This window comes from Cyanistes caeruleus, chromosome 14 (genome assembly GCF_971803275.1).
Source record: "Cyanistes caeruleus chromosome 14, bCyaCae1.hap1.1, whole genome shotgun sequence".
In the NCBI taxonomy this organism is placed as follows: Eukaryota; Metazoa; Chordata; class Aves; order Passeriformes; family Paridae; genus Cyanistes; species Cyanistes caeruleus.
The window spans coordinates 12356003-12376074 of record NC_141714.1 but is presented as its reverse complement, the minus strand read 5'-3'; the positions used below and the strand labels follow the sequence as shown (position 1 = coordinate 12376074).

Genomic DNA, 20072 nt, shown 5'->3' with positions numbered 1-20072 from the left:
GGGAGGTATTTTTACAGTTCCACAGTTATCCTGTGACCTAAAGGCTTAATGGGGACTTCCATTAGGTGTTTAATTGTGATATAACAAATTTATATGTAGGATATACCTGGCAAAAACCTCAGTTCTTTTCTGCATACAGATGTTGGTAAGGGTTTCACTGAGCTGTACTTGTAATTTACCTCATGAGATGATCATTATATCAAGTTCATGTATTTATGTAAGTGCAAGAATGCAAGAAAGATTTCAGTACACTGGAGAGAATGCCGTGCACAGCCACAGCAGCAGATGGGGAACAGGAATCTGAGAAGAGGCAACATTAACCAGGCTCATCATGGAGGGGAGAGAGCTGAGGGGGAGCCTACCTGCTGCTTTCCACAGCAGGCAGTTTATAGAGACATGGTTAGACCCTTTTCAGAGGTGTGGAGTGCAAGACAAGAGGCAGTCAGTGTATGCAAGTTACAGCAAGGGCAATTCCAATTTTGCTTAAGAAAAAATTTCCCAAGAACACTGTGCAGCCCTGGGGCCTCGAAAGGAGGTGGATTTTCTGTTTTAGGAGATTAAAAACTTGGCTGTATAAGCCTTGCTCTAACCTGGTGTTGGCCTTGTTCTGAGCAGGGGATCAGATCAGAGCACGTGCTTCTCTACTACATTCCTGGTGGGAATGTGGTGGGAAGCTCTACAAATACCTTTAGGGCTTTAGGAACTGAAGAGAGAACACATCAGAGCCTAACAAGCCAGATGTTGAATGACATGAAAAAAATACTGCAGCCGTGGTTTGTGGTCTCATCCAGAGACATTTGCATTCATGGAGCACTTCTGTGTTGCTTTCACACCAGCTCCTCAGGATGCCAAAGTGGCAGCCTCGTTGTAGCACAGGAACAGCCAGCCTGGCATCCTGGGGACAACCTGGAGAGATTGGCCCTGTGCATGTCGTGACTGAAATGCCTCTGAATATAGATGAAACACTGTACACTGTGTGCAGTGTGAGTTCAGTAAGGAAGAATTAATTAGCCTTATCTACTGTGTTCTCGGTGCTTTCAGATAAGTGAAGTGTTGGCTGAAAGGGTCATTCCTTGGCAAAGCCTGTATTTTCTCTATTAGCTTCCAATTCAATTTTTTTTGTGTCAGGCAACAGCTTTTCCTTCCGAAGTCAAAGATTTGACAAAGAGAATCCGCACAGTGCTCATGGCTACTGCTCAAATGAAAGAACATGAAAAGGACCCAGAAATGTTGGTAGATCTCCAGTACAGTTTGGCCAAGTCTTATGCAAGTACCCCAGAGCTCCGCAAAACGTGGCTGGACAGCATGGCCAAGATACACGTGAAGAACGGAGACTTTTCAGAGGTAATTTGTGCAATTGAAAACGTGGTGCACAACAGGACAGATCTACAGATGACATTTTGTTAATTTTCCTTTCTGCCTTGCAGGCAGCCATGTGTTATGTTCACGTAGCAGCCCTCGTTGCAGAGTTCCTGCACAGGAAGAGTAAGTGTCTGCTGTTTGTGACACACAAGGAAGATGATGGTGGGGTTTGGGGGTGTCAGACTCTTTTTAAAGACAAGGCTTTCACAATTTGGTAAATTGTTATTTAAAAAACAAACTAAAAAGGAAAAGAAATTATTTCAATGTATCAAGTTAGAAGATGATGAGTAGTTTTTAAGAAATGACTGTTGTTCATACCTACTTGCATAGCCATGCACCATACTTAGCATGGTGCTGAGGGAAATAAAACTCACACATCTTGCCTCGGTTAAAATGTTCACTTGTATTTTACATTAGGAAATGTGCTCACAGGGGAAGGCCATGTTAAAAACTGACTCAATATGATCATCAGAATTATTACTGTAGGCAGTAGAGAGAACTGCAGAATAAAGCAGTGAAAATTCAGTCAAGAAATGAGACTGTAGCCTAACTATGCACATATGTAAAGAATCATCAGAAAAAAGGAGAGTTTTGTGGCTTAGTGCAAAACAGGAAGGAGGGATAGAGCTGTGTGTTCTCAAGTTCCACCACATTGCAGGTTTTCTTCTGAATACCTGTTCCACAGTTGATATATTGACTCCTTTTCTCATTTCTATCTAAGGGAGTAATTGTTGAAGTGAACCCTTAACATTTCAGAAAGTTAAGGCTGCATAAAAGCTGATTCCATGCACCGCCTTGGTTGGAAAGTTCTCTCTGCTCAGGAGGCTTGGAATCCCTCCAAATTCTGTACTTTGTCTAGGCAGAGTGGGAAAAATCAGGACTTGTTCTTGTGATATATATGCACATTTCACATGGCTGCAGAGAGGAGGGTATTGAAAGTCTGCAATGTTTTATTTGTACACAAAGACTGCTTACCACAAGCAGTGGCAAAGGAGAACTCCTAAAAGGGAAGAGGAACAAGTCCAAAGGAATATTAAATGAAGTTTGAACACTGAGTTATTTCTGTCACTGGCACTCTTTACATATACAGAGGCTGGAATGGTTCAGTAAAGGTTGAACTACCCAAAGTTTTGGGGTACCTAACTGTGCTTCCTTGCTAGGAGTATTGAGTGCTGTCTGCTTACCACCCAGCTCTCCAGCAATAGCTAGATAAGGGATAGAGTTACTTTTCTTCCTTGGTAACTGGTGCTGTGTTATGGATTCAGAGTGAGAGTAATGTTGACAACACATGGCTGGTTTGGTTGTTTCTCAGTAGTGTTTACTCTAAGTCAAGGACTTATTCAGCATTTCATGCTGTGCCAGTGATGAGCTGCACAAAAACCTGGGAAGGAGAATAGCTGGGACAGCTGACCTGGCCAAAGGGTTATTTTACATTTCAGAATGTCATTCCCAATGAATTAACTGGGGGAGTTACCTGGAAAGGGGACTGGTCTGGGAATGATTTTGGCATTGGTCAGTAGATGATGAGCAACTCTGTTGTGCATCACTTGATTTTCTCGAGGTTTATAACTCTCTCTCTGTTATTATTATTATTATTATTACCTTAGTTTACTCTGTGTCAATTATTAAACTGTTCTTATCTCAACCCATGAGTTTTATTTCTTTTCCCTGGTTCTCCTCCCCATCCCACCAGGGTTGAGTGGGACAGTGAGAGAGTTGTTGAGTGGTATTGATTTACCAGATCAGGTTAAAGGGCAGCAGCATGACACATTTGAGACAATTCCACTAATCCATTTGCTTTTGTCTGCTGCAGAACTGTTTCCCAGTGGATGCACTGCCTTCAGGAAAATCACTCCTAACATTGATGAAGAGGGTGCAATGAAAGAAGATGGTGGGATGATGGATGTACATTACAGTGAGGTGAGGTCCTGTACTGTAGATACAGGATATTTGATATCTGATTAGGATTTGGTTTAGACTTCGTTCATGTGAGCTCTAACAAATTGCAGTTGTGCGCTGGTATCTGTAAACAAGACCATTCCACTCCAGTTTCCCAAGAGAAATCTGCTCTGAAGAATTTTCTGTGTATGATTGAGACAGATAAAACTGATGTAGGGTCTTGGTTCCTATAAAAAGTCTTTTCTAGCACTGAGGCTGAAAAAGCTGCACCACAAGCTTTGCCTGCTGTGTTATGCAAACGCTGACGTTGCCAGCGCAGGGCAGCACCGGGTGTGGTATTTCGAAGGAGGGACAGCATGAAGTCAAGTCCTGCAAGGGAGAGGTCATCTTAGGGTCCCCCTGGAGTTAGATCTGTGTGCAGGACACTATGGCAGCAGAACAATCCAGAAACTATAGCAAGGCACTGGGGAAGTGGGTAGACCCACCCATGAGACATAAAGTCTCACAAATATTTCTGCACCATCCCTGTGCAGCTGCCCTGGTTCGGCCCTGCAGCCCAGCTGCTCTTTCATCAGGGCTTGAGGATCCTTGGCATCACAGCCCGCTGCTTGTTCCTTGGACATGTTTCATACTCATACACCCCTGATCTCCAGTGCTGTCATGTCCATACTTTCCAGAGCTTTTGCATTTTCCTGGGAAAGTAACTAAATAACCAGGACACACGTGCTGGCTATTATGCTAATGATTTATGAAGAATTAATGATTTTTTTAAAAATGGCTTTCCTTTTTCTTCTTCTTCCCCTTCCCCCTCACCAAAGTTTAGAATGCCTTTAGAAAGGCCAGGAATACACAGGGTTTAAATTTATGTAACTGCAATTACTTATTCTGGGATCTGATAAGAGTATCTGAAGTTAAAATGATTTTATCTTCTAATTTGGAGTGTTAGTAACACCACCCATTTGATTGCTGTCACAGGAGGTCCTGGTGGAGCTGCTGGAGCAGTGTATAGATGGCCTGTGGAAAGCAGAGCGTTATGAAATAATTTCTGAAGTTTCCAAACTGATCATTCCTATTTATGAAAAGCGGCGTGAATTTGAGGTGGGTATTTTGAACTAGTTTTCACAGAGCAGGTAATTTTCTAGACAGCTAAGAAAAAAAAACCCAGGGGATTTTTTTATTTTTGAAGTTATGAATTACTGAATTGGCGTCAGTAAAGCACGCACTGTATTTCATTGTTGGTCATTAAAGAAATTAGTGAAAACTAACTGAAAGGTGGTTATCAAAGCTAATGACATGAATTACTCACGTTACCATTACCGTCTTCCTTCCTGTAAAATAAAACTGTGGTCATTCCGTATGTTCATCATGGATTCTTTCTGAGACCTGAGGTTTTTAAAACACAGAATGAGAACAGTCCAAAGAAAGGACTAGATCTGTGGATAATTCAGTGGCAAGTGGAAAGGAAGAAAGCTGTTCTCAGCCTTTCTCCTTCCCACCATGTGCTGTGACCTGTGCTTCAGCTGAATCCTGGTCCTCTTTCCCTCCCTCTGCCATGACAGAACATCCAGCCATATAGCTGGAGCTGGGGGGGGAAGCCTTACCTCAATCTACTTTCTCATTGTAAACCTGTTTTTAATAAAAAAAAAACTTCCTGGGTAAAATATTGCCAGCTGCTCTGTGTGTGAAGGCTCAGCCAAGAGACATGCTGAGACAGCCTTCTCTCCAGGGGCAGTGGTGTTACTGCAGTTTGTGGCACCCTGCAGACCTGACACTAAGCATGTACTTAAAACCAGGTTTTTCAAACAAGACTGCATGAGTTCAACCTCTTTAGATATTAAGGTTTCAGTTCCCCAGAGGATTGTGTTCAGGTATCTCAGTAGCTTCTGGTGTTAGCTAGCATATCCTGCTTGGAAAATCCTGCTTTCATCATAATGTGAAAATCTGACTTCCAGAAACTCACCCAGCTGTACAGAACACTCCATGGAGCATATGCTAAGATATTGGAAGTAATGCACACAAGGAAGAGGCTTCTTGGAACCTTTTTTAGAGTGGCCTTTTATGGACAAGTAAGTATATACACTGGCTTGCCAGCTACCCCTCACCAGGCATCCTGGCCCCCAAAGAAAAGCTCCTCTGGTGCAGCCACCAGTGTGTCTGTGTGAGTGTTTTGGAATTGTATATTGGGGATGAGGGTTTGGCTCTCCAGGAGAATTTGATTTATTATAAAGTTTATGATTCTGCTGGTAGGCTTTCCATAAAACAAGTCAGCAGTTAGGAAATGGCTTAGTGGGTTCAGAAAACACTGAGCGTTTTTTTGTCATTATAGTTATTGTAGGTTACACAGACACAGTTTAGTGTGTACAGTAATAACTAGTAACAGTTTATAACTATGAACATAGTATATAAACAGTAGTAGTAACAGACATTTTGTTCTACAGAAAAATGCTGCTCCCTTCTGGGTATTAGCAGAGTAAAAGGTTATGAGAGAAGCTGGAGGCAAAATATCTATCAGTGTTGATCACACACATGTAGAGATAGGTTCTGTAGAGAACATGTACACACATGTAGAGATAGATAGTACTTTTGTTAGCTGAGGTAGCTGGAAAACTGGATAAGACTTGGGACTCAGAAGTGCCAGGAAGTGGCATGATATTATCATATCTCGTGAAGTCTCTGAGCTTAAAGCAGTTGTGGTTTTATTTTTTTTCTCCACCTAAAGCAGTTAATGAAGTGTGATACCCTCATGTCCTTTCTGTCTCTGAACAACCTGCTTCTGCTTTTGGACTCATAACCAAGGGGGAGGTGCAGGGCTCCTCTTTAGAAAATACCATGTGAATTATATTAGCCTTGCCTTTCTTTATTCCTTCTTTTAGAGGAGGTGATGAATACCCCTGAAACCATCATGGGTTTATCCCTCTGGATGTCACTGTCACAACATATCAGAGTAGTGACTTTTGCTGCAGCAAACATGCATCATCTTCTCTGTAACTTTGGATATGTAAAAAGTAAATAAGGTTAGCAACAGATAAAAGGAAACAACTGCTAGCTTTGTTTTCCAGAAGCTGGAAATAACTGGATCAGCCCTTAAAAATAAGCTGTGTAGCATCCTGACAAACAGTACTTGATCCAGTTTTGCACTTGAAAGCTTTTCTGGCTTTATATTCCATCTACACAGATAGCTTAACGCTGTGTCACAAGTTCTAACTGGAACAGCTTGCCAAACCATGAAGTTCCCATGCTGTTTCCATTATGTGTAAGACTGGTGATGCAAGCACAGCCTTTGATGCATTTTCATCTCCACTTACAGTAAATGCACCAAATCCCACTTCCCTGAATACAAGAGGAATTAAAGCACAGGAAACACATTTGTTTTTTTAATGTTTGTAAGTCTCTTGCAGCTTACACAAATTCCTTAATTTTAGACTGTTCCTGTGGCTCTGCTGTCAGGGCTTCCTCAACTTACATATCATTCTGCTCCTTTTCTGTACCTTGTTTTTGTGGTTTTTTCTCCTGCTTGTCTCTTTCCAGCCTTCCAAAAGGTCAAACCATCTACCACATAGTCTAGATTTCTCACTGGTTATACTGAAGTAATGATGTGTTGTGTTTGTGTTGGTTGAAGAATTTATTTTTTTTTTGGACCATTTTCAAAGTAACCTATCAAACAGCCAAAGTTCAAGTGAGACTTTGTGAGACATAGCCTTCCAAACCTTTCTGGCTTTTTAAAATGTTAGCAGAAGATGCTTTAAAAGCAAAAAATCTAAGATAAAAGTTTTCCAAATGAAGAAATACAGCTATTCTTCACTGCTTAATTCTTTACTTTTTTTTTTTTTTTTTTTTTGTTGTTGTTAATGTCAGACATTCTTTGAGGAAGAAGATGGGAAGGAATATGTCTATAAGGAACCCAAACTGACAGGCCTCTCGGAGATCTCCTTCAGACTTCTTAAACTTTATGGAGAAAAATTTGGGTCAGACACTGTAAAGATTATCCAGGATTCTAATAAGGTAGAGTTAAACTGCATTGCTCTGTGGAGCTGAAGGAAGATGACAGAGCATCCCTTCCTTCTGCCAGTGGAAGGGGAAGAATGAGCCCTGTCCTTCACCCTCTGTTACAAACACTTTGCATCCAATTGCCTCCTCGTACTCCTGTGTGTGGATATGTTGCACAGCCTGACAAGTGCTGGTGCTGCTGTGGCTCCCAGGGGTGAATTATGACTGGGAAATTGCAATCCCCATCGTGCTGAGCTTTGTTGAAAGCCTTAGAAACCAGCACAGAGTATCAGATAACTGGAAGCACAGTTACTTCTTGTTGCTTTGGTGCTGCAAGTCTAAGAGAAAATCTCTTCGGGCCTTGCAGCCTTAGCTCCTTTCTTATCATGCGGAATACTTATTTTTGCCCCCTGCAAGAGCTGTGCACACCCTTAGGCTGCAGTGGGATTTATCCAGGCTACCAAAGACAGTGCTGGTGATCCCAAAGCTGGTTTAGTGCAAACCTGCAGGTTTGCCTGGCCCAGCACTGTATGAGCACTGGATCACAGTCTGGACTGAGTAGCTCAGGCCTGTGCTGCATTGATGGATCAGGGGACATGAATGTCTACAGCAGAAACAGCTTGTTTGGCACCAGGTGATGTGTTTCTTATGCTACACCTCCTTGTCTTATCTGCTGGTGGATTGTCTAGACATCCCAGCTGAGGGCAAAATGATAATTTGGCGTGTCACTGGCCTTCATGCAGTGAGGCCGGGTCAGCAGGGAATTAGTTTAAATCACATCCCAGTGAATAAATTAACCAATTATAACTTATTGACCTTTGCTTCTTCTGTGAGTAACCCTCTTATTTCATAGGTCAATATTAAAGACCTCGATCCCAAGTATGCCCATATTCAAGTGACTTACGTGAAGCCCTACTTTGAAGACAAAGAAATGTCTGAAAGAAAAACTGAATTTGAAAGAAATCATAATATCAATAGATTTGTGTTTGAAACGCCTTACACTTTATCTGGAAAAAAGCATGGCAGTGTGGAAGAACAGTGTAAAAAAAGGACCATTCTAACTAGTAAGTACAAATATCTGAGCATGAGACAGTATCAGTAACTATTAGGAGACCATTCTAGCTCATGAAAATATTCCAGAAGTGTGACAAATTCTCTCGGCTTAATCAGAATTGTGAGACAATATTCTGGTTGGGAGGGGGAATTTACCCTGTGTTTTTATGTGCACATTTTTACAGATTAAAAAATAGTACTGATAAATTATGGCCTTGTTTGGGATTTCACATCCCCAAGGGCAAGGATCTGCTTGTATATGTTCTATGAAGAGTACTCCTATGTGTTGCATGACTTCTCAATCTATAAATTTCTTTTGCTGTTTCTGCTAGCTTTGAACTCCTTTCCATATGTTAAGAAGAGAATTCCGGTCAATTATGAACATCAGGTTAATTTAAAACCAATTGATGTCGCTACTGATGAAATAAAGGACAAGACAGCAGAGCTGCAGAAGCTCTGCAGCTCTGGTGGTGACGTTGACATGATCCAGCTGCAGCTCAAACTGCAGGGCTGTGTTTCTGTGCAGGTCAGTCTGTTTGATGTCTGTCCAGAATTGCATTTCCATACATAGCTCAGGGTGAAGCAGCGTCACAACACATTTACTTCCCAGAAATCATTAACTACCCGGGCTCCAGGGCTGCAGCCAGCACAGCCTCCCTGTCACATTCAGTGCTACACCACCAGCTGGCTCATGGGGATAAACATTTTCTCCAGTGGTGTTTACAGTGACAAGTCCAAGTGTAATGGCACATTAATTAGCATTAAGTAACTGTGAAATATACTTAAGTCTTCAAGATTGGACTGTAAGAATCAGGCACAAAAAGCTATTGTTAGCCTGGCTTCTCAAGCTGGATAAGTGACTTAGGACTCAGACCGTGCTGCTTTTCCACATGGAAATTAGAGGAAAAATATGAGGAAACAAACTTGGTATCTCTTTGAATCTCAGCAGTAGTTCTAGCATAAATTCTTAAAGTTCTTTCATTCTAGGTTAATGCTGGTCCTTTGGCCTATGCCAGAGCTTTCCTAAGTGACAGCCAATCCAGCAAATATCCTGCTAAGAAGGTGAATGAGTTGAAAGAAATGTTCAGGTAGGATTTCTAATGTAATAAAAACTAGCAGCTGGCTGGAAGATGGTACCTGCTTTGTTTATAATTTTGTCTGTCTCCAAACTCAGAAGATGCTGGATATTTAGATATGTCTTATAAAGATCTAAGTCTTGTGGGTTGTGGGCGCTCACACATATGAAAAAAGCCAATGAAATTACATATACCAAGAATTCCCAGGTCCAGGGCTGTGCTCTGGGGAGATTTGCTTCAACAGTTTGTGTGGGTATTTGAGATTATCACATGAAGTATGTTTGAAAGCTTGAAACACAGTCCTGTGTTCAGGGGTCTTTGATACTGTGCATTGTTTGCCCATTTTTCCAAGGGGATTTTTTCTACCTAATGATGAACTTGAAATATTTTAAGCATCTCCTTTCCCATTTTATGGAGGAACACTGTTCTTGTTTCTGTTGCTAATTTTTAAAACTGTGTGACTTACACAAGTGTTTTTCCATTTTCTGTCCCTTAGGATAAGTTTTACCTCCCACTTGAAAGTGTCCCCCAAGATGTAATTAGGCAACTCTTGTTTCACTTTAGGATGATGAGTCTTTGCCCCACTCTTTTCTGGACCTCCCAGATGTAACCAGTTGTCCACCAGCCCCTGCATTTTTTACTCTGTGCTGGTGATTCCCATTTCACCCATTTCACCATTCTTGTTGTATGAAGAGCCAGCATTTGGGCCAATCCCATTCTCCTTCTGTGTATCAAGTAACCTGGCAATCAGGGAGCAGTCCCTGAAAACATGCCATGCATGGCTTTACTTTCCAGCCTTACTGTGCAAACACAATCTCCATTTCAGTTAGGAATTTATATTTATTGAGCTTTATAAAAAAGGAAAATACGTGTATTAGATGAAGCAAGGAATGAATAACAGACCCCAGAAAGAGGATTACAGCTCCCCATGGTGTGAACTTCCTTCTGGAGGGTGTCTCTGCTGCCAGGAGCCTGACCTCTGACTGCCCTGCTGTGTCACATGCACCCAGCTCTGGCCAGCCCTGCAGGACTGGCTGTCCCATCTACTGAGGATCCAGGCCCAAAGGAGCTCCAGCAGAAAGCCCAGTATCTGTGTTGCATTCCCCAATTCACTGTGCCAGGGATACTCCTGGAATATGTCTTGCCCCAAACACTAAAGAAAAGGGGGTGGGAAATACTGAGATTTGCCTGTCTGTTCAGTTGCTTGCTTTGGTAGAAGACTGGACTATTGTAATGCCCCAAGTTCATTCCTTTCCTCCCCAGGAAGTTTATCCAAGCCTGTGGAATTGCTCTGGAGCTCAACGAGCGTCTCATTAAGGAGGATCAAGTGGAGTACCATGAGGGGTTAAAATCAAACTTTCAGGATATGGTGAAAGAGCTTTCTGACATCATCCATGAACAGGCACGTACTGCACGGTGGGAGCCCATGGATGTGGCTCTCTGTGCTTGACTTAGTTGAAAACTGGCTGGGAACTGAAAATGTGATCACTCCGCGTGTTCTGTAGCTAAACAGATGAGTAAGCAAACATGAAAATTAAGGAGTAGATTTGGTGGATTCCTAAAACTGCTTTCTGTTGACTGAAAGTCTCAGCCTGATGTTGGTATTCAGAGTGCTGCAGGGTGGAGTCTTCAGTGACACATCACTGCCTGCCACAGTCACCAGAATCCTGTGCCACGTTCTGCATCATATCTGCAAATTATTAAGACGTCACAGGTCAAAGTTCTTCGGCAGAATTTACATTTCCTCATTTATATCCAGCTTATGGGGTTTTTAAAAATATGTTATTTTTCCTTATATATCCTTTCTTATAATTTTTCCTAATGCCAACATGCCATTTATATGCACTGTTAAAATTCGTGCTAATATACCTGACCTATGTTATTATGTTTTCTTGGATCTTTCTAGGAAAATACATTTGAATAGTAGCATCAGAGAGGTGAGAGATTGAAAGAGCAGTTGTACTTCTATCTAGTATTATGCAGTGAAATTAGATGAGAACTGGCTTTCTGAAGTAATTTGCATTCTTCTACTCTTTAATTTTGCCTTCATTATGACAAAAGAAAGCTTGTAGATCTATAGCATCAAGGATATAAAATCAACAGATTTTATATTTTAGATTTTTATGTAGACTGCATTGCTGTCCATAGAATTTGAAATTTAGAAGAATGCTTTCAGGATCTCCCAGGGAGTCAATACAGAGTCTATGTGTGACTATGAATTAAATATGCAACATGTTAACTCACTAAAAATGGATAGGCAAATTCCATGGTCAGTTGAGTAGTTGTTCACACTACAGTTGAAAAATCTGCAAGTGGCAAAATAATACAACTGCACTAGGATGCTGTTTGTAAATAAGGTTAATTTGCAATAAAATAATGCTTATGGGAATCAGAGTCTTGTTATGGAAGAGTACAATATAATTTCAGGGAAACAGTCTCACAATGGGGATGAATTTTGTTGTAGGAGTGTAAGGGTGGATCTGTCTGACTGCTGCATTCCTGTTGCTTTTTTTAGATTCCCCTTCTATTCTGCTCATGGCCACCATTTTTTTAGTGTGGAAACTACTGATTTTGCACATTTGCCACACTGGTTTTTTCACTGCCACTACCTGCATACTCCACTACTGAACTTTGCTCAGAGAGGGTTGTTCATAAGAACTGCCACCTGCTTCCTCTGTTTGCCAGCGCCAAGACATCTAATTTGCATGCAGCTGCTGGAACTTCTGTGGCTTTTGAATTTTGCAATAGTCAAATCAAAAACAAATCCCTCAGTCCTGGACTGTCGAAGTACAATAGCTAAGATCATTTTAGAACAAAGAAGCATTGTTAAAACACCCTGTTACCTCAAGAGATTTATCCATGGCTGTGTTGTCTTTGCTTAACAGGCAAAATACGACTGAATTGTCCAAGTGAAGGGCTCCCTTGGAAGGATATACTTTTCACTTTCTTCTTGTAATAGCTCAAAAGGCAGCTTAAAACACCATGTTTATGAACACTGTTCTTCTTAGTTGCACAACATTATGTACAACAGCTGACTTGAACTTTGCATTGCCATCAAATGACCTAATATCTAACAAATTCAACCTAATGAAATAAGTTTTCTTATTTTGCAACATTAGTCAGTTAAATGTGAAAAGTACAGTGCATTACCTTAGGGTTCTCATTGCAAATAACTTATGCTTTTCTAAATATTGTCAGTGTCCTAAAGCAGCACAAGGCAGTGCCCTTCATTTGAGATGCAAGAGCAGATGAGCCTGTGACCTATTTACAGATATTTTAAGCTAAAATGTAAACACAAAAAAATGATAAACTGGATCTGAACAGGGCCAGGAAATTTCAGAGACTGGCAGAAAGCTGGATATCCAGAAGCTGTTTATGATGGCCAGTGATCTCAGTTTCACTAAAGCAATTTCAAAGTAACTAACTTGACTGTTTAACCACATTGGTTAAAATAAATACACAGTCAGCTCTGCCATTCCAGCTGGATCCTATGCTGCCAGAGTGTCCTTCAGGCTACAGAGTACAAAATCTGGACACAGGTAGTGGGGGATTTTTGGGGGCCATTTAGCTGCATGTACTCCCTGTGCTCTCATAAAAACCTATTAGAATTTTGTTACTGCTAAGACATAATAAAAAATAGTTATACAAAGAACTGTTTCTTTCCTACAGTGCATAGTTATAACTAAAAGTGATCCAGTAATATACAGAATGGTGTATATATTAATGCTACAGAAATCGCTAAACTACTCTTCTTTCTCATTTCTTTGTTACGCTGCCTTTGTGAAACAGCTTTGAAGACAAGGTTGGATATCTCTTTTGCATACCTTTTTAAACAGCTTGATTATCATAATGAAGTGAAATCTGTATTGAATGTGTGATTGTTTTGCTTTGTTTAGATCTATCATGAAGACACAATGCATTCGCCGTGGATGCAGGACTCTCTTCACGTCTTCTGCGCAATCAGCGGAACCTCTGGTGATGGAAGTTACTGCTCACTCAAACCCACTGCTGACATATAAACATATCAGTCATATTTCACAGAGCCTTCTCAGGAATTCTTGGAACTGTACAAAGGATGTTTAAAACCATCCATGATGAGCAAAGATTGAATTGTGGGGTGGTTTGTTTTGTTTTGCTTTGGTTTGTTTTTTTTTCCCACAAAAAAAGTTGCCATGCTTTCAAACAGGGTGCTTGCTTATTTTGCTGAGCAACATTGAAAGTGCCTGGACATTGCACCACTGTGCTTGTTTTCTACTATTTTTTTTAAGCTAAATGAATAGCAGGACGTGGAAAGGCAATTACCCAAATACATGTTGAATTGCTGAATTATGAATCAAAACAATGTACTGTGTAAAGTTGTACAATGGAATATAATAAAATGTAAAACTACTTTGTAAATAGAAGGAGTATAGATTATATAGATATCAGCATTATATCATATCTGCTGCTAAAAGCTTCGTTGGACAGGGGGCATGAAGGAGAAATTGTATTTACTGGTAAGAGACCTTTCTCTTTAAAAAGTGACTTGGGGTCCACATACCCCTATTGTTCTCAGTGAGAGTAAACTTGCCCAAGTCTGGAATAACTAAAACCCAGATCAGAAATTACAATTTTCATACATCCACAGAGCAGATATTTCTAAAGTAATCTTCATGAAAGCTAAGCTTACAGTAGATGATTCCAATTTTGGGTAACCTGTCACAGCTGCAGGGGAGGATGGATTGTACTCACTGAGAGCAAACCTCAGAGATTTGTCATTTGATATGAGTTTTCTCCTGCTTGCCACTCATGGTCTCACACAGATATAAACTCTGAGAACAGCTTAAATTGAGTTGGAAATTATAAGTTACTTTAACAACTTCCGGAAAAAATTCTAATAATTCGAGAGATGTGGTTTAAAAAATTGCAGCATATCAAAATAACATATACAAAATTGAGGGATTTGTTAGCATCACCAGTCATGCATGTTCCTTCTTGTTAAACATCTGTTCTCTGAAAGCTCATTGTTTTTGTCTGATAAGTAGTTGGAGAAAATGTATTTTCCAGAATTCTTTCATTCCTTCTTCCCCTTCCCAAAGCTTTCATGCATTCTCTGCCTCTTTTTTAATAACATGCCTCATATTTGGAAGAACACAATTCAGTAATTCTTTTATCCAGTGACATTTTTAACATTCATGTTTTTCACAACCTTATCAATTGTAAATATGGTTTCAGTAGTTCATATGGGAAGGGTGGGGGTTTTAAGGATGTGTAACAAAATGCCATAATAAAAGGACTCCAGCTGGGTATTTAGCTTGGCTGTAGTGTCTATAAAATGTTAAGCTTCTAAATCTTTGTGACAAAAATTATCTTGAAATAGTAACTGGACAACATTTCACAATGTTTATTATGCATGATTCTAAATACCTACAATTATTCGTATTCTGAGAAAACAATGTTGTGATCCATAAATTCACCCATTAGCTGTTTCAAGCAAAATACAGATGTGCCTATAACAAACCAGCCATATTTCTGCTTCTATGTGCTTTTGTGCCAGACAGGCTCTAAATTTAGCACAAACTTTCAGTAAGAGGAAGAGGGACTTGTATGTGTAAATGATTAGCACTTCCTGATTGTTATCTTTCAACAAATAATACTTAAAGGCATATAGTGAGAGTTTTCCATATTACTTTACTAAGAGGTGTGAAGCTCATTAACAGTCAATCAAGATACAAACAGTCAAACAAGATACTTTTGGAGCTAACTGACCTTTAATATCAGTAGTAAAGGCATATCTTGACTACAGTCAGCAGATGTATGAGATACAGACATCCAAAAGCTCTTGCACCATAGCTCTTTCCAATACTACAGGTAATCTAATAGTTCTCCTGAAATTGCAGGGAGATCCCTATGCATGTTTTTTGATGTCTTTAATGTTCTGAGATAATATTGTTGGCTGAATTTTCAATTTCTATTCCTTATTTTTACTGGAATTCCAGTGAAATTCTTGTATCTTCAGATGTCATTAATGGTCCAAGATAAATTTTTGTCTGGACTTCTTAAGATGTTCATATTGGAGTTGTCCTGCCATTTCACTGTCTTTTACTGGAAAGCTGTCACAGTAATTTGGCCAAAAAAGAAGAAGTGCTTAATACCAGTCCAGTTAGAATATATAGTCACATCAGCATTTCAGAAGATACACTTATTTTCAGTTTTAATGAATTACAAAAATGATATGCCCTAAGGATTAACCTTCTGTCCTGTTAAATAAATTTCTGGATTTTCTACAGAAAAATCTCCTTTTTAGATAGGTTATAAATAGACTAGTAACAAACCAACTTGTTTTTTCTTTGTGTACTCATCAATTTAGAAAGGATGAGGAGTGGCCATTGTTTTACAGCTGTTTTTGAACAATGGTGCCAAGAAGATGATCACATTTTCTCTATCTGTCCTTTACTGACTTAATTGTCCCAGTTTAGAGAAATCCTACAGATCTTCTCTTATTTATGGCTGAAAGAGCTTAATTCACAGATATAGCTGGAGAGTGTACTGTATATGTGCCTGTTTTATGTAGCTGATGCATTGGGTACATCCTATTTGCTACCTGTATGAGAAGAATAGAAATGTCTACTGTTCATGAACATTTTTTACTTGCATATATTCCCTAAGGAATGGCAGGATGTTTTTAGTCTTGAAAAATTAATGGAACATATTTCAAATTACATGCTGGCAGACACTCTTTCTATACCTCAGTTTGGCTACATTATGTGTTTTATTTGCATGCCTCTGATTGTTTTTGCTGCAAAACTGCTGTGTAACACATCATGTCTTCAGAATGGATGCCTTGGTAATTCTGCATAAAAGGAAAAGAAATGGGATGAAATGTCTGTGAGGATTAAGTGGAGTTGGCTACTCTGAGTACCAGGGTTGGTCTGGATAATGGGATGTGTCAGAGCCAGATGGTTTGCAAACAGGACATACAAATCAACAAAGGGTCTGCCAGTATTTTATATACAAGAACTTGCTTTTAGAGATTTACAGAGTAAGCAAAGAGTAAACATCTTCTCTCTTGGACCTACTGCTTTTCTTTCTGCAGAGGGATTAGAAAGAAAAGAGGGATCATTTTAAGAAAAATAACCTTACAGCTACATTTCCTCCCCCACCAAAGACCTGGAATTAAGAACTTACTGCAGCAAATGATGTATTTTTATGTATTATTTGGTGTTCTAAACTTCTTCTGATATCAGGACTTTTCATGAGATAGGCCAGCAAATGAAAACTCATGGATGAGAGAATACCTGTAGTGTATAACATTTGGTTTTGTTCCAGAAGACCTTTGAACGTACATAACATGGTATTTTGATAAACAATAAGACTTTACATAAACATAAAACCTTTGTCTCAAAGTAGGTAAATATGTTTGTTTTCCCTTTCTAAAGAGACCAAATGCCATGGACTCCACATCATGATTTGAGTAACTTGGCCCAAAAGAACTGGAGAAGAATGTAAGTGGAAATTATGGGCTCAAAAATTTAATGGAAGTGAAACTACATCTTACCCAAATTACCCACTTGAGCAGAGTAGCACGTGTTGATCTGATGTTCACTGAGATGAGTTCTCTGAGTTCTCTAACAAAAAAAGGGGTTCCTACTGTGTTGAGGAGCACTGTGTACAGCTAATTCTTTTGCAACCACAGACTGTAGTACTTCAAATAATACGTTTGTGCCAAGCAGTGGCAAACCAATTGTGATATACATATAATACTTCAGCTGGATGTAATTTACTCTCTTCTCATGTAAATCTAACACCTGCTGCCCCAGAATCACAATGGGAGAGCTTCCATCCTGCATCTTGTACCTGTGAGTGTTCTACGAGCCCTGTTTAACCTTCTATGTGTGAAAGAACAGCACCTCCCAGTTGCCTTGGTTCTTAACTGCTGTACTGGATACAGAGAATGAAGAGAGCTGCTCAAGAGCTTCCTGAGACCAGCCATCCTATACTGCTCTTTTTACTTCCTTGAATAATTTTGACAAGAAGCCAGGGGGGAAAATCACATAGCAGTCAAGTTCAGAGTTTATTCCAGGTCAAAATAAAAGACCACAAAAACAGGAAAAATAAGTTTTCCAATAAACATGTTTTGCCTAGGGTTTTTTGGGTTGTTTTTTTTTGTTTTGTTTTGTTTTTTAATTTTTTTTCTTAATTTCACAGAACAGGGTGAGTGATCAGTAGCTAATACCAGTGGTAAGATTCATGTGATTAAACTCTAGTGCACTGAGCTATCACATATGCACCCTCTAAAGATTACCAAAATGAATCTTCAAACACAGAAGTACACCAAATGAAATCATGAACACTAAATTATTCAGCAACAAATAGAAGATGTTGACTTCAAAATCCTAAAGGATCATGAGCACTACAACATCCAGCTCAGGGAAGTCTCGAAAACATGATTCATCAGGAAAACAGATACAGTAATGCACACAAATTTATCAGTAGAAACAAGATGTGAATCACAACTAAGGAAACATCCCAGCAGATCATCCTACTTTCCTAAAAAATATCCAGTAAGTTTGTGGTTGTGTTTTTGCTCTGTTCTGGAGTTAAAATTTTCAAACCCAGACTTTTGCTCTTTGGGGATGTACTTATTGTTGTCTTCTTCAACTAACTCAACTTACAAGGTGGTTAGACTAATGTATATGCCCAGGCAGTTGTACCAGCTCTTACATGATGTAATGTAAGTCAGGTATAATTTTTATTTACTGGAGAATAAAGGACCAACTGCATTTTCTACGTCTGTCTTCTGAGGCTTCTGTATGAGGCTCTTGCAAGGCTTGGCCACACAACTGTAAAACCATGTTTGTGCCCTGCCTCCCTTGTTGGGTGAAGGAGTTCCTTTGCCAAATAAATAGGTGAATTAAATAGATCTTGATACTTAGGGAATAATGAGCAGAAAAGTTGATGCATGGGCTTGTAATGGAATTTACAGAGATGGGGTATACAACTTTTGCACAAACATGCTTGGTTCCATGTCCACCCAAAAATGCTCTTGAAAAGAGATGGGTTTTATTCCACATAATTTCTCATTTCCAGCAAGGGTTGGGCAGCAGTTCAGAGTTTGCAGAGTTCATGTCTCCTGTGAACATGTATCTCAAAATTCTAGATGTCCCCAAAGAGAACAAAGAACACGACAAAGGTCGAGAAATGAGAAGCTGCATGAGTCAGACTGGGTTTTTTTCAACACAGTTTTGGATTTTTGTGCCTCATATCCAGCTGTATTCTCTTTGAGCCCTTCTTTGAACTGACTCCAGCCATCTTCTGAAGCGTCTGTAATTATGTCGGCTGAGACCTGAAGTATTGACAGAAGCTTCTGCAAAATCAGAAAGGAGGAATCTCAACACTGGTGTGGAACAACTTCTGGTCTCGAAAGGGACAATTCCCCATGGCCCTGTGCTGCTAATAATTGTTGCCTCTTGCTGGAATTAATAATTGTGCAGGCACATCAGCACTGGCACCATTTGTTAATCTGATTTAGGGAACATGCACAGGAAAAAAGGTTGGATTTTTGTGCATCTGCAAACCCACTGCGTGGCCCCACAATCATTTGCTTTGGTTGTGTGGGTGGAAAAGGCAGGAACACACAGCCAAGGGCAGGTCAGTAAGATGACTGTAAATCAGTTTACACTGAACATGAAGCCATACCCCAAGTACTTGTTCAACAGATCATTTGAAAGATACCTCAGGTGTGTCTACACGAGTCCCAGTCACTACAGCGCAAGTGCACTGGCCCACAAGAACATGAACGAGCATGAGACTTGCAACAGAAAGCTGCAGGACAGGACTCAATGAGATTGAGAAATGGGAAGTCTCTGGTAGGTGGCAGGGTTCAAAGGCTCTGGCAGCAGTTGTGATTGCCATAAATCGGGATGGGAAGGTGACAACTAGTTGAGCATTCAGGGAGAAGGGAGAGAGACGGGAAAAAATGTTTCAGCAACATTGATGGGCAGGAAGTCAAAAGCAGAGAACGATTGCATATGTGCTTGGCATTGGCTCTCCTGTGAGAAGGAGTGGACAAAACAGAAAGAAGGAAGGAAAGAAAACATCAGCAAGGAAACTGAAAGCAAGAGAGGGGTTGCTTGGACCAGCTGTACTTTACAAATGTCCTCACTAGCAGGCATAGTCTACGCTAGCTCAAATTAGTTGCACAATCCAATCTCTGTCACGCAGCTTAAATGTTCCTGGAACTTTAAACCACATTTTCATTTGATAATTCCAGGTCCTTGGGAACTTTCTAATAGCAGCTAGAAGTCCTCTTATTTCACAGGGAAACAAACAGGCAGAAAAGCAAAAAAAGCCCAACATTAACACAGGATATTCCCCACCCTGTCATTAAAAGATCCACTTCCCTTTTTCTAGAATGAGTGTCTAAAAAGCAGATGAACTCTTGCAAAACTCTTTGAGGAGCTAAGTAAATACTGAAACATTCTGTTGGGTTAGGAAAAAGTTTTTATTAACAAATTGTGGGTTGTCTTGAAACTCAGCTGACTTTTCTCCTGGCTGGATCTGTACTATTTTTAGAATACCTGTATTTGGGTGGTAACTAGGACCAAGCTTGCTAGTTACCACAAAATTCTAGTTCAGAAGGCAAAGTCTTATCCCAAATACTTTATTCTTCTGAAATGTATCAAAATAGCACTTATGTCCTATTGTCAATTCTGT

General features: G+C 40.0%; 1 protein-coding gene across 6 annotated transcripts in view; it reads left to right on the top strand.

The window, feature by feature from the left end:
- Nucleotides 1–14883, top strand: part of DOCK11 (dedicator of cytokinesis 11) — a 77543-nt gene extending 62660 nt beyond the window's left edge. For 4 of the 6 annotated variants that reach the window (XM_086850164.1, XM_086850162.1, XM_086850165.1 and 1 more), the window contains 11 exons: nt 1129–1344; nt 1428–1485; nt 3176–3282; nt 4237–4359; nt 5214–5327; nt 7117–7263; nt 8102–8312; nt 8634–8827; nt 9289–9389; nt 10641–10779; nt 13274–14883. In XM_086850164.1, the coding sequence (XP_086706290.1) occupies nt 1129–1344; nt 1428–1485; nt 3176–3282; nt 4237–4359; nt 5214–5327; nt 7117–7263; nt 8102–8312; nt 8634–8827; nt 9289–9389; nt 10641–10779; nt 13274–13396 (1533 nt within the window). In that variant the 3' untranslated portion in view covers nt 13397–14883. Of the gene's footprint in view, nt 1–1128; nt 1345–1427; nt 1486–3175; nt 3283–4236; nt 4360–5213; nt 5328–7116; nt 7264–8101; nt 8313–8633; nt 8828–9288; nt 9390–10640; nt 10780–13166; nt 13180–13273 lie in introns of all 6 variants that reach the window. The other 2 variants (XM_086850167.1, XM_086850166.1) reach the window with 1 other exon arrangement.
- Nucleotides 14884–20072: the final 5189 nt, after the last annotated feature.